This window comes from Bufo bufo, chromosome 8 (genome assembly GCF_905171765.1).
Source record: "Bufo bufo chromosome 8, aBufBuf1.1, whole genome shotgun sequence".
NCBI lineage: Eukaryota > Metazoa > Chordata > Amphibia > Anura > Bufonidae > Bufo > Bufo bufo.
The window spans coordinates 1,321,689-1,335,243 of NC_053396.1; the positions used below are offsets into that span (position 1 = coordinate 1,321,689).

At 52.3% G+C, this 13,555-nt stretch overlaps 1 protein-coding gene across 1 annotated transcript; it reads right to left on the reverse strand.

Moving 5' to 3' along the window:
• Window positions 1-607: 607 nt before the first annotated feature.
• On the reverse strand, window positions 608-7,252 carry LOC120977871 (tigger transposable element-derived protein 6-like). The gene is made up of 2 exons (XM_040406029.1): window positions 7,088-7,252; window positions 608-2,622 (listed from the first exon to the last, which is right to left on the reverse strand). Exon 2 carries the CDS (start codon window positions 2,618-2,620, stop codon window positions 1,160-1,162), a length of 1,461 nt encoding a protein of 486 aa, XP_040261963.1. The 5' UTR covers window positions 2,621-2,622; window positions 7,088-7,252; the 3' UTR covers window positions 608-1,159.
• Between the last annotated feature and the right edge of the window lie 6,303 nt (window positions 7,253-13,555).

Genomic DNA, 13,555 nt, shown 5'->3' on the forward strand with positions numbered 1-13,555 from the left:
TATATATAGTGGGCAGTATGTATATGTGTGTGTATAGTGGGCAGTATATATATGTATATGTGTGTATAGTGGGCAGTATGTATATGTGTGTATAGTGGGCAGTATGTATATGTGTGTATAGTGGGCAGTATGTATATATATATATATATATATATATAGTGGGCAGTGTGTATGTGTGTATAGTGGGCAGTATTTATATATGTGTGTGTATATTGTGTGCAGTATATATATATATATAGTGGGCAGTATGTATATGTGTGTGTATAGTGGGCAGTATATATATGTATATGTGTGTATAGTGGGCAGTATGTATATGTGTGTATAGTGGGCAGTATGTATATGTGTGTATAGTGGGCAGTATGTATATATATATATATATATATATATATATATATAGTGGGCAGTGTGTATGTGTGTATAGTGGGCAGTATTTATATATGTGTGTGTATATTGTGTGCAGTATATATATATATATATATATAGTGGGCAGTGTGTATGTGTATAGTGTGCAGTATATATATAGTGGGCAGTATTTATATATGTGTGTGTATATTGTGTGCAGTATATATATATATATATAGTGGGCAGTATGTATATGTGTGTATAGTGGGCAGTATTTATACCCTATCTCAGCACGGTTTGTCGGTCAGTAATAATATACGAAGCACAGATGGCGCTGACTGCTAGCCCCCCATAGAACCCCCGGCGACAGTGTATACTGGGAGTGGTAGAGAAGTGACAGCAGCGCCCGCAGACCAGTACAATGATGCCAGTCACACAAACCATCCAAGTGCTATTGCTGCGCTTATTTATAAAGGGAGACGCTTGGCCAATACATTTTGTACAAACCATCGGAGCCCGTCTGCCGGAGGTCAGATCTCTGTAAGACGGGTCCTGACACTAAATACTGCCTGTTGTGCGCCATAGAGTTCCGGAGGTGTTGGCTCCACATGCATGCTGGGTCCACTCTGCCTTTTACCATTTGTTTACTGGGAGTTGTAGTTCTGCCATAAACCCACACATATTATCTAGGGGAACCAAGCACCTGGAAGATGAATGTCACACAGTCTACTGCTGCCTCTGCTGAGGCTCTTCCTCCCTGTCAGGACATGCTGGGGGTTGTAGTTCCTGGCTGCACCGTCTGCTGCAGTCGTTTTTTCTAGGGATGATTGAACTTTTTGGCCACAATGATGTTCTCGTACTCGGCCTCCACCCGCAGCAGGGAGTCCATGAGGAGCGGACTGCCCAGCCCTGCAGCAAGCGCCCGATGGCGGCGGATACTGGAGAGAGCGTCCTCCAAGGCCATCGGAGGAGCCTCCAGGTCACCGGCCGGGGGGTCACTGTGGGGGTCCTCCTCCTCCTCCTCCTCCCTGCTAAAGCATTCCACATTTTCATCGATATTTTCTAAGTCAATGCTCACGTCGGCAGCTTTACCAAGTTGGTTTAAAATGGCAAGAGAGCGGGCGAGATCTTCGTCATCGTCATGGCTGACATCCACCGTTGGCACAAAGCCGCTCTGTAGGAAGCCCTGTGTGATGGTCTCTGGCTTTACTTCGCCCCATGCCATCTTCACCCAGCTCAGCGCGTCCACCACAGTGATGCCCTCAGCCAGCACGTGCAGCGGCTGGGCGTCATCCATCCTGGCCAGTAAGGAGCGCAGCAGCTTCTTCCGGTAATGGATCTTGAAGGCACGGATGGCACCTTGGCACATTGGTGATGACCATGGTGTGCCGTTTGTTGGGAGCAGCGTCACCTCCACATGTGACAGCTTTTCTGCGCAGTGACAGGGAGCGCCATCTACAAAGAGCAGGATCCTTCTGTCCTGCAGCCGCATTCTCTCGTTCAGCCTCTCCAGCCATGAGCGATAGATCTCGGGTGTCATCCACGCCTTCCTGTTAGTATGCCGCCATATGCCCAGCGCCTCGGTGCTGTGGGGGCGTCCTGTACCAGTGTGGATCACCAGCGGCGGCTCCTTGTCTCCGCACAGGTTGGCACACAGTGCCACGGTCAGTCTTTGTTCTGCCCAGTTCCCGCCCTGGCACTGGGCACTTCTCACGGTTAGGCTCTTGTCCGGGATGGCTTTGAAGAAAAGGCCTGTTTCATCCATGTTGTAGATGTCGCTGTCAGCATAGCCCGCCGCTATGACATGCAGCTGGTCCTTCCAGGCCGTGCCATCCTCCTCTCTCATCTCTATGGTGGCGCCAGCAATGGGGTGAAAAACTATGTTGTGTCGCGTCCGGAACTTATTCAGCCATCCGTTACTGGCATGGAAGCGGTGAAGGCCCAGCTGGGAGGCGATCTGTAGGGCCTTCTCCTGCAGCATGGGGCCACTTATCGGGAAGTGTTCGGAGCGGGCGTGGTAGAGCCAATCCAGCAGCGCCTTGTTCACGTCCTCGTATGGCTGCCAGCGCCGTCTCTTTGAGTTCTCGTTCACATTCTCCTGCCACTGTCTCAGGTAATGCTCCCTGTTGGCCAGAGTAGCCTGGATCTGCGTCTTACTGCAGTTAAACTCCTTGGCCAGGTCCCGCTGCGACCGCCCCGCTTCACTCTCCTTGATAACCGAGATTCTGTCCCGTAAAGTCAAGATGCACAGTTTCCTTTTGGTGCCGGAGGTCGCCATGTCTGGAAACACAGACCACATTACACCTTCACCAGGTCTGTCCCAGCTCATACGACCTGCCCCTCCTGCACAGTGTGGTCCCCTCTCCTCACCGCTGTGATCCCCTCTACTCCCCAGACTGGTCCCCTCTCCTGCACAGTGTGGTCCCCTCTCCTCACCGCTGTGATCCCCTCTACTCCCCAGACTGGTCCCCTCTCCTCACCGCTGTGATCCCCTCTACTCCCCAGACTGGTCCCCTCTCCTCACCGCTGTGATCCCCTCTACTCCCCAGACTGGTCCCCTCTCCTGTACAGTGTGGTCCCCTCTCCTCACCGCTGTGATCCCCTCTACTCCCCAGACTGGTCCCCTCTCCTGCACAGTGTGGTCCCCTCTCCTCACCGCTGTGATCCCCTCTACTCCCCAGACTGGTCCCCTCTCCTGCACAGTGTGGTCCCCTCTCCTCACCGCTGTGATCCCCTCTACTCCCCAGACTGGTCCCCTCTCCTCACCGCTGTGATCCCCTCTACTCCCCAGACTGGTCCCCTCTCCTCACCGCTGTGATCCCCTCTACTCCCCAGACTGGTCCCCTCTCCTCACCGCTGTGATCCCCTCTACTCCCCAGACTGGTCCCCTCTCCTGCACAGTGTGGTCCCCTCTCCTCACCGCTGTGATCCCCTCTACTCCCCAGACTGGTCCCCTCTCCTGTACAGTGTGGTCCCCTCTCCTCACCTCTGTGATCCCCTCTACTCCCCAGACTGGTCCCCTCTCCTCACCGCTGTGATCCCCTCTACTCCCCAGACTGGTCCCCTCTCCTGCACAGTGTGGTCCCCTCTCCTCACCGCTGTGATCCCCTCTACTCCCCAGACTGGTCCCCTCTCCTGCACAGTGTGGTCCCCTCTCCTCACCCCTGTGATCCCCTCTACTCCCCAGACTGGTCCCCTCTCCTGACCTCTGTGATCCCCTCTACTCCCCAGACTGGTCCCCTCTCCTGACCTCTGTGATCCCCTCTACTCCCCAGACTGGTCCCCTCTCCTCACCGCTGTGATCCCCTCTACTCCCCAGACTGGTCCCCTCTCCTGCACAGTGTGGTCCCCTCTACTCCCCAGACTGGTCCCCTCTCCTGCACAGTGTGGTCCCCTCTCCTCACCGCTGTGATCCCCTCTACTCCCCAGACTGGTCCCCTCTCCTGCACAGTGTGGTCCCCTCTCCTCACCCCTGTGATCCCCTCTACTCCCCAGACTGGTCCCCTCTCCTCACCTCTGTGATCCCCTCTACTCCCCAGACTGGTCCCCTCTCCTGCACAGTGTGGTCCCCTCTCCTCACCTCTGTGATCCCCTCTACTCCCCAGACTGGTCCCCTCTCCTCACCGCTGTGATCCCCTCTACTCCCCAGACTGGTCCCCTCTCCTCACCGCTGTGATCCCCTCTACTCCCCAGACTGGTCCCCTCTCCTGCACAGTGTGGTCCCCTCTCCTCACCGCTGTGATCCCCTCTACTCCCCAGACTGGTCCCCTCTCCTCACCGCTGTGATCCCCTCTACTCCCCAGACTGGTCCCCTCTCCTGCACAGTGTGGTCCCCTCTACTCCCCAGACTGGTCCCCTCTCCTCACGGCTGTGATCCCCTCTACTCCCCAGACTGGTCCCCTCTCCTCACCGCTTTGATCCCCTCTACTCCCCAGACTGGTCCCCTCTCCTGCACAGTGTGGTCCCCTCTCCTCACCGCTGTGATCCCCTCTACTCCCCAGACTGGTCCCCTCTCCTGCACAGTGTGGTCCCCTCTCCTCACCCCTGTGATCCCCTCTACTCCCCAGACTGGTCCCCTCTCCTCACCTCTGTGATCCCCTCTACTCCCCAGACTGGTCCCCTCTCCTGCACAGTGTGGTCCCCTCTCCTCACCTCTGTGATCCCCTCTACTCCCCAGACTGGTCCCCTCTCCTCACCGCTGTGATCCCCTCTACTCCCCAGACTGGTCCCCTCTCCTCACCGCTGTGATCCCCTCTACTCCCCGGACTGGTCCCCTCTCCTGTACAGTGTGGTCCCCTCTCCTCACCGCTGTGATCCCCTCTACTCCCCAGACTGGTCCCCTCTCCTGTACAGTGTGGTCCCCTCTCCTCACCGCTGTGATCCCCTCTACTCCCCAGACTGGTCCCCTCTCCTGTACAGTGTGGTCCCCTCTCCTCACCTCTGTGATCCCCTCTACTCCCCAGACTGGTCCCCTCTCCTGCACAGTGTGGTCCCCTCTCCTCACCGCTGTGATCCCCTCTACTCCCCAGACTGGTCCCCTCTCCTGCACAGTGTGGTCCCCTCTCCTCACCGCTGTGATCCCCTCTACTCCCCAGACTGGTCCCCTCTCCTGTACAGTGTGGTCCCCTCTCCTCACCTCTGTGATCCCCTCTACTCCCCAGACTGGTCCCCTCTCCTCACCGCTGTGATCCCCTCTACTCCCCAGACTGGTCCCCTCTCCTCACCGCTGTGATCCCCTCTACTCCCCAGACTGGTCCCCTCTTCTCACCGCTGTGATCCCCTCTACTCCCCAGACTGGTCCCCTCTCCTCACCGCTGTGATCCCCTCTACTCCCCAGACTGGTCCCCTCTCCTCACCGCTGTGATCCCCTCTACTCCCCAGACTGGTCCCCTCTCCTGCACAGTGTGGTCCCCTCTCCTCACCGCTGTGATCCCCTCTACTCCCCAGACTGGTCCCCTCTCCTCACCGCTGTGATCCCCTCTACTCCCCAGACTGGTCCCCTCTCCTCACCGCTGTGATCCCCTCTACTCCCCAGACTGGTCCCCTCTCCTGCACAGTGTGGTCCCCTCTACTCCCCAGACTGGTCCCCTCTCCTCACCGCTGTGATCCCCTCTACTCCCCAGACTGGTCCCCTCTCCTCACCGCTGTGATCCCCTCTACTCCCCAGACTGGTCCCCTCTCCTGCACAGTGTGGTCCCCTCTACTCCCCAGACTGGTCCCCTCTCCTGCACAGTGTGGTCCCCTCTCCTCACTGCTGTGATCCCCTCTACTCCCCAGACTGGTCCCCTCTCCTGCACAGTGTGGTCCCCTCTCCTCACCGCTGTGATCCCCTCTACTCCCCAGACTGGTCCCCTCTCCTCACCGCTGTGATCCCCTCTACTCCCCAGACTGGTCCCCCCTCCTGCACAGTGTGGTCCCCTCTCCTCACCTCTCTGATCCCCTCTACTCCCCAGACTGGTCCTCTCTCCTGCACAGTGTGGTCCCCTCTCCTCACTGCTGTGATCCCCTCTACTCCCCAGACTGGTCCCCTCTCCTCACCGCTGTGATCCCCTCTACTCCCCAGACTGGTCCCCTCTCCTGCACAGTGTGATCCCCTCTACTCCCCAGACTGGTCCCCTCTCCTCACTGCTGTTATCCCCTCTACTCCCCAGACTGGTCCCCTCTCCTCACCGCTGTGATCCCCTCTACTCCCCAGACTGGTCCCCTCTCCTGCACAGTGTGGTCCCCTCTCCTCACTGCTGTGATCCCCTCTACTCCCCGGACTGGTCCCCTCTCCTGCACAGTGTGGTCCCCTCTACTCCCCAGACTGGTCCCCTCTCCTCACTGCTGTGATCCCCTCTACTCCCCAGACTGGTCCCCTCTCCTGCACAGTGTGGTCCCCTCTACTCCCCAGACTGGTCCCCTCTCCTGCACAGTGTGGTCCCCTCTACTCCCCAGACTGGTCCCCTCTCCTGCACAGTGTGGTCCCCTCTCCTCACTGCTGTGATCCCCTCTACTCCCCAGACTGGTCCCCTCTCCTGCACAGTGTGGTCCCCTCTCCTCACTGCTGTGATCCCCTCTACTCCCCAGACTGGTCCCCTCTCCTGCACAGTGTGGTCCCCTCTCCTCACCGCTGTGATCCCCTCTACTCCCCAGACTGGTCCCCTCTCCTGCACAGTGTGGTCCCCTCTACTCCCCAGACTGGTCCCCTCTCCTGCACAGTGTGGTCCCCTCTCCTCACCGCTGTGATCCCCTCTACTCCCCAGACTGGTCCCCTCTCCTGCACAGTGTGGTCCCCTCTCCTCCCCCCCCCCCCGGTCTGGTCCCCTCTGCTCCACGATGTTGCCCCTCTCCTGGTCCCCGGACTGGCCCCTTTCCTCCACTGTCTGGTCCCCTCTCCTCCCCGGTGTGGTCCCCTTTCCTCCTCCCCGGTGTGGCCCCCTCTGCTCCTCCCCGGTGTGGCCCCCTCTGCTCCTCCCCGGTGTGGCCCCCTCTGCTCCTCCCCGGTGTGGCCCCCTCTGCTCCTCCCCGGTGTGGTCCCCTCTCCTCCTCCCCGGTGTGGCCCCCTCTGCTCCCCTTTCCTCCTCCCCGGTGTGGCCCCCTCTGCTCCTCCCCGGTGTGGTCCCCTCTCCTCCTCCCCGGTGTGGCCCCCTCTGCTCCTCCCCGGTGTGGCCCCCTCTGCTCCTCCCCGGTGTGGTCCCCTCTCCTCCTCCCCGGTGTGGCCCCCTCTGCTCCTCCCCGGTGTGGCCCCTCTCTTCCTACTTACTTGCTCTGTTTTCCCGTTCGGATGAGAATGGAGCTGCCGGTGGTCTGATGACGTAGCAGTCAGGTGGTCTCGGGAGGTCATGTGATCCTTCCTGTGTCTTCCGTGCAGCACAGTGGGGGGTGTAATGTGCTGGCTGTGGGGGAGGTCTGGTGCAGGAGGGGTTAATGTCTGATCTACTGGGGGGGGGGGGGGGGGGGGGCTTACAGGAGCTGGAGGATGAAGGGGGGTTCTAGATCCGCGTTACACACAGCGGAACTCCGCCCACAACATAACTTCGCCCATAGTGTAAATGAACACAGCCTAACTCCGCCCACAGCATAACTGCAGACAACATAACCCCGCCCATAGTGTGACTGCACATAACATAACTCCGCCCACAGTATAACCCCACCCATAATGTAAGTGCAGACAACATAACCCCGCCCATAGTGTAACTGCAGACAACATAACCCCGCCCATAGTGTAACTGCAGACCACATAACCCCGCCCATAGTGTAACTGCAGACAACATAACCCCGCCCATAGTGTAAGTGCAGACAACATAACCCCGCCCATAGTGTAAGTGCAGACAACATAACCCCGCCCATAGTGTAAGTGCAGACAACATAACCCCGCCCATAGTGTAAGTGCAGACAACATAGCTCCGCCCATAGTGTAAGTGCAGACAACATAACTCCGCCCATAGTGTAACTGCAGACAACATAACCCCGCCCATAGTGTGGCTGCACATAACATAACTCCGCCCACAGTATAACCCCACCCATAGTGTAACTGCAGACAACATAACCCCGCCCATAGTGTAAGTGCAGACAACATAACCCCGCCCATAGTGTAAGTGCAGACAACATAACCCCGCCCATAGTGTAAGTGCAGACAACATAAACCCGCCCATAGTGTAAGTGCAGACAACATAACCCCGCCCATAGTGTAAGTGCAGACAACATAACCCCGCCCATAGTGTAAGTGCAGACAACATTGTAATATCACCCATGTCATAGAGCCCCTCCCCGTGTAATATCACCCATGTCATAGAGCCCCTCCCCCGTGTAATATCACCCATGTCATAGAGCCCCTCCCCGTGTAATATCACCCATGTCATAGAGCCCCTCCCCCGTGTAATATCACCCATGTCATAGAGCTTCCCCCACCCATGTAATACAGAGACCGCACAGTGTAATATCACACATGTAATACAGAGGCCGCACAGTGTAATATCACACATGTAATACAGAGGCCGCACAGTGTAATATCACACATGTAATACAGAGGCCGCACAGTGTAATATCACACATGTAATACAGGCCGCACAGTGTAATATCACACATGTAATACAGAGGCCACACAGTGTAATATCACACATGTAATACAGGCCGCACAGTGTAATATCACACATGTAATACAGGCCGCACAGTGTAATATCACACATGTAATACAGGCCGCACAGTGTAATATCACACATGTAATACAGAGGCCGCACACTGTAATATCACACATGTAATACAGAGGCCGCACAGTGTAATATCACACATGTAATACAGAGGCCGCACAGTGTAATATCACACATGTAATACAGAGGCCGCACAGTGTAATATCACACATGTAATACAGAGGCCGCACACTGTAATATCACACATGTAATACAGAGGCCGCACACTGTAATATCACACATGTAATACAGAGGCCGCACAGTGTAATATCACACATGTAATACAGAGGCCGCACAGTGTAATATCACACATGTAATACAGAGGCCGCACAGTGTAATATCACACATGTAATACAGAGGCCGCACACTGTAATATCACACATGTAATACAGAGGCCGCACAGTGTAATATCACACATGTAATACAGAGACCGCACAGTGTAATATCACACATGTAATACAGAGGCCGCACAGTGTAATATCACACATGTAATACAGAGGCCGCACAGTGTAATATCACACATGTAATACAGAGGCCGCACAGTGTAATATCACATGTAATACAGACCCCGCACAGTGTAATATCACACATGTAATACAGACCCCGCACAGTGTAATATCACACATGTAATACAGAGACCGCACAGTGTAATATCACACATGTAATACAGAGGCCGCACAGTGTAATATCACACGTGTAATACAGAGGCCGCACAGTGTGATATCACACATGTAATACAGAGGCCGCACAGTGTAATATCACACATGTAATACAGAGGCCGCACAGTGTAATATCACACATGTAATACAGAGGCCGCACAGTGTAATATCACAGATGTAATACAGAGGCCGCACAGTGTAATATCACACATGTAATACAGAGGCCGCACAGTGTAATATCACACATGTAATACAGAGGCCGCACAGTGTAATATCACATGTAATACAGAGGCCGCACAGTGTAATATCACATGTAATACAGAGGCCGCACAGTGTAATATCACACGTGTAATACAGAGGCCGCACAGTGTAATATCACACGTGTAATACAGAGGCCGCACAGTGTAATATCACACGTGTAATACAGAGGCCGCACAGTGTAATATCACACGTGTAATACAGAGGCCGCACAGTGTAATATCACACGTGTAATACAGAGGCCGCACAGTGTAATATCACACATGTAATACAGAGGCCGCACAGTGTAATATAAGACATGTAATACAGAGGCCGCACAGTGTAATATCACATGTAATACAGAGGCCGCACAGTGTAATATCACACATGTAATACAGAGGCCGCACAGTGTAATATCACATGTAATACAGAGGCCGCACAGTGTAATATCACACATGTAATACAGAGGCCGCACAGTGTAATATCACATGTAATACAGAGGCCGCACAGTGTAATATCACACATGTAATACAGAGACCGCACAGTGTAATATCACACATGTAATACAGAGACCGCACAGTGTAATATCACACATGTAATACAGACACCGCACAGTGTAATATCACACATGTAATACAGAGGCCGCACAGTGTAATATAAGACATGTAATACAGAGGCCGCACAGTGTAATATCACACATGTAATACAGAGACCGCACAGTGTAATATCACACATGTAATACAGAGACCGCACAGTGTAATATCACACATGTAATACAGAGGCCGCACAGTGTAATATCACACATGTAATACAGAGGCCGCACAGTGTAATATCACCCATGTAATACAGAGGCCGCACAGTGTAATATCACACATGTAATACAGAGGCCGCACAGTGTAATATCACCCATGTAATACAGAGGCCGCACAGTGTAATATCACACATGTAATACAGAGGCCGCACAGTGTAATATCACACATGTAATACAGAGGCCGCACACTGTAATATCACACATGTAATACAGAGGCCGCACAGTGTAATATCACATGTAATACAGAGGCCGCACAGTGTAATATCACACATGTAATACAGAGGCCGCACAGTGTAATATCACACATGTAATACAGAGGCCGCACAGTGTAATATCACACATGTAATACAGAGACCGCACAGTGTAATATCACACATGTAATACAGAGGCCGCACAGTGTAATATTACACATGTAATACAGAGACCGCACAGTGTAATATCACACATGTAATACAGAGACCGCACAGTGTGATATCACACATGTAATACAGAGGCCGCACAGTGTAATATCACACATGTAATACAGACACCGCACAGTGTAATATCACACATGTAATACAGAGACCGCACAGTGTAATATCACACATGTAATACAGAGACCGCACAGTGTAATATCACACATGTAATACAGAGACCGCACAGTGTAATATCACACATGTAATACAGACCCCGCACAGTGTAATATCACACATGTAATACAGACCCCGCACAGTGTAATATCACACATGTAATACAGAGACCGCACAGTGTAATATCACACATGTAATACAGAGGCCGCACAGTGTAATATCACATGTAATACAGAGGCCGCACAGTGTAATATCACACATGTAATACAGAGACCGCACAGTGTAATATCACATGTAATACAGAGGCCGCACAGTGTAATATCACACATGTAATACAGACCCCGCACAGTGTAATATCACACATGTAATACAGAGACCGCACAGTGTAATATCACACATGTAATACAGAGGCCGCAAAGTGTAATATCACACATGTAATACAGAGGCCGCACAGTGTAATATCACACATGTAATACAGAGGCCGCACAGTGTAATATCACACATGTAATACAGAGGCCGCACAGTGTAATATCACACATGTAATACAGAGGCCGCACAGTGTAATATCACACATGTAATACAGAGGCCGCACAGTGTAATATCACACATGTAATAGAGGCCGCACAGTGTAATATCACACATGTAATACAGAGACCGCACAGTGTAATATCACACATGTAATACAGAGACCGCACAGTGTAATATCACACATGTAATACAGAGGCCGCACAGTGTAATATCACACATGTAATACAGAGGCCACACAGTGTAATATCACACATGTAATACAGAGACCGCACAGTGTAATATCACACATGTAATACAGAGGCCGCACAGTGTAATATCACACATGTAATACAGACACCGCACAGTGTAATATCACACATGTAATACAGAGACCGCACAGTGTAATATCACACATGTAATGCAGACACCGCACCGTGTAATATCACACATGTAATACAGAGGCCGCACAGTGTAATATCACACATGTAATACAGAGGCCGCACAGTGTGATATCACACATGTAATACAGAGACCGCACAGTGTAATATAAGACATGTAATACAGAGACCGCACAGTGTAATATAAGACATGTAATACAGAGACCGCACAGTGTAATATAAGACATGTACAGTCAGGTCCATAAATATTGGGACATGGACACAAGTCTGACATTTTTGCCTCTATTCACCACCACAATGGATGTGAGATGAATCGGACAAGATGTGCTTTACCTGCAGACTGTCAGCTGTAATCTGAGGGGATTTACATCCAAATCAGGTGAACGGTGCAGGAATTACAGCAGTTTACATCTGTGCCTCCCACTTGTTAAGGAACCAGAAGTAATGGGACAATTGTCTTCTCAGCTGTTCCAAGGCCAGGTGTGTGTTGTTCCCTCATTATCCCAATTACAATCAGCAGATAAAAGGTCAGAGGTCATTTCCAGTCTGCTATCTGCATCTGGAATCTGTTGCTGTCAACTCTCAAGATGAGATCCAAAGAGCGGTCACTATCAGTGAAGCCATCATTGGGCTGAAAAAACACCACAAACCTATCAGAGAGATAGCAAAAACATTAGGCGCGGCCAAAACAACTGCTTGGAACATTCTTATAAAGAAGGAACGAACCAGTGAGCTCAGCAACACCAAAAGACCCGGAAGACCACGGAAAACAACTGTGGTGGATGACCGAAGAATTCCTTCCCTGGTGAAGAAAACGCCCTTCACAACAGTTGGCCAGATCAAGACCACTCTCCAGGAGGTAGGTGTATGTGTGTCAGAGTCAACCATCAGGAGAAGACTTCACCAGAGTGAATACAGAGGGTTCACCACAAGATGGAAACCATTGGTGAGCCTCAAACAGGGAGGCCAGATTAGAGTTTGCCAAACGACATCTAAAAAAGCCTTCACAGTTCTGGAACAACATCCTATGGAGAGATGAGACCAAGACCAACTTGTACCAGAGTGATGGGAAGAGAAGAGTATGGAGAAGGAAAGGAGCTGCTCATGATCCTAAGCATACCACCTCATCAGTGAAGCATGGTGGTGGTAGTGTCATGGCGGGGGCATGTATGGCTGCCAATGGAGCTGCTTCTCTTGTAGTTATTGAGGATGTGACTGCTGACAAAAGCCGCAGGATGAATTCTGAAGGGTTTCGGGCAATATTATCTGCTCATATTCAGCCAAATGCTTCAGACCTCATTGGACGGCGCTTCACAGTGCAGATGGACAATGACCCAAAGCATACTGCAAAAGCAACCAGAGAGTTTTATAAGGGAAAGAAGTGGAATGTTCTGCAATGGCCGAGTCAATCCCCGGACCTGAATCCGATTGAGCATTTCACTTGCTGAAGACAAAACTGAAGGGAAAATGTCCCCAGAACAAGCAGGAGCTGAAGACAGTGGCAGTAGAGGCCGGGCAGAGCATCACCAGGGATGAGACCAGCGTCTGGTGATGTCTATGCGTTCCAGACTTCAGGCTGTAATTGACTGCAAAGGATTTGTAACCAAGTATTAAAAAGTGAGAGTTTGATTTATGATTATTATTCTGTCCCATTACTTCTGGTTCCTTAACAAGTGGGAGGCACAGATGTAACTGCTGTAATTCCTGCACCGTTCACCTGATGTGGATGTAAATACCTCACATTACAGCTGACAGTCTGCAGGTAAGGGCACTTTCACACCAGCGTTTTTCTTTTCCGGCACTGAGTTCCGTCCTCGGGGCTCAATACCGGGAGAGAACTGATCAGTCACATCCCCATGCA

What these genes read in the sequence shown, in the direction of transcription:
- LOC120977871 (XM_040406029.1), bottom strand. Translation starts at nt 2,620, where the DNA reads ATGGCGACCTCCGGCACCAAAAGGAAACTGTGCATCTTGACTTTACGG.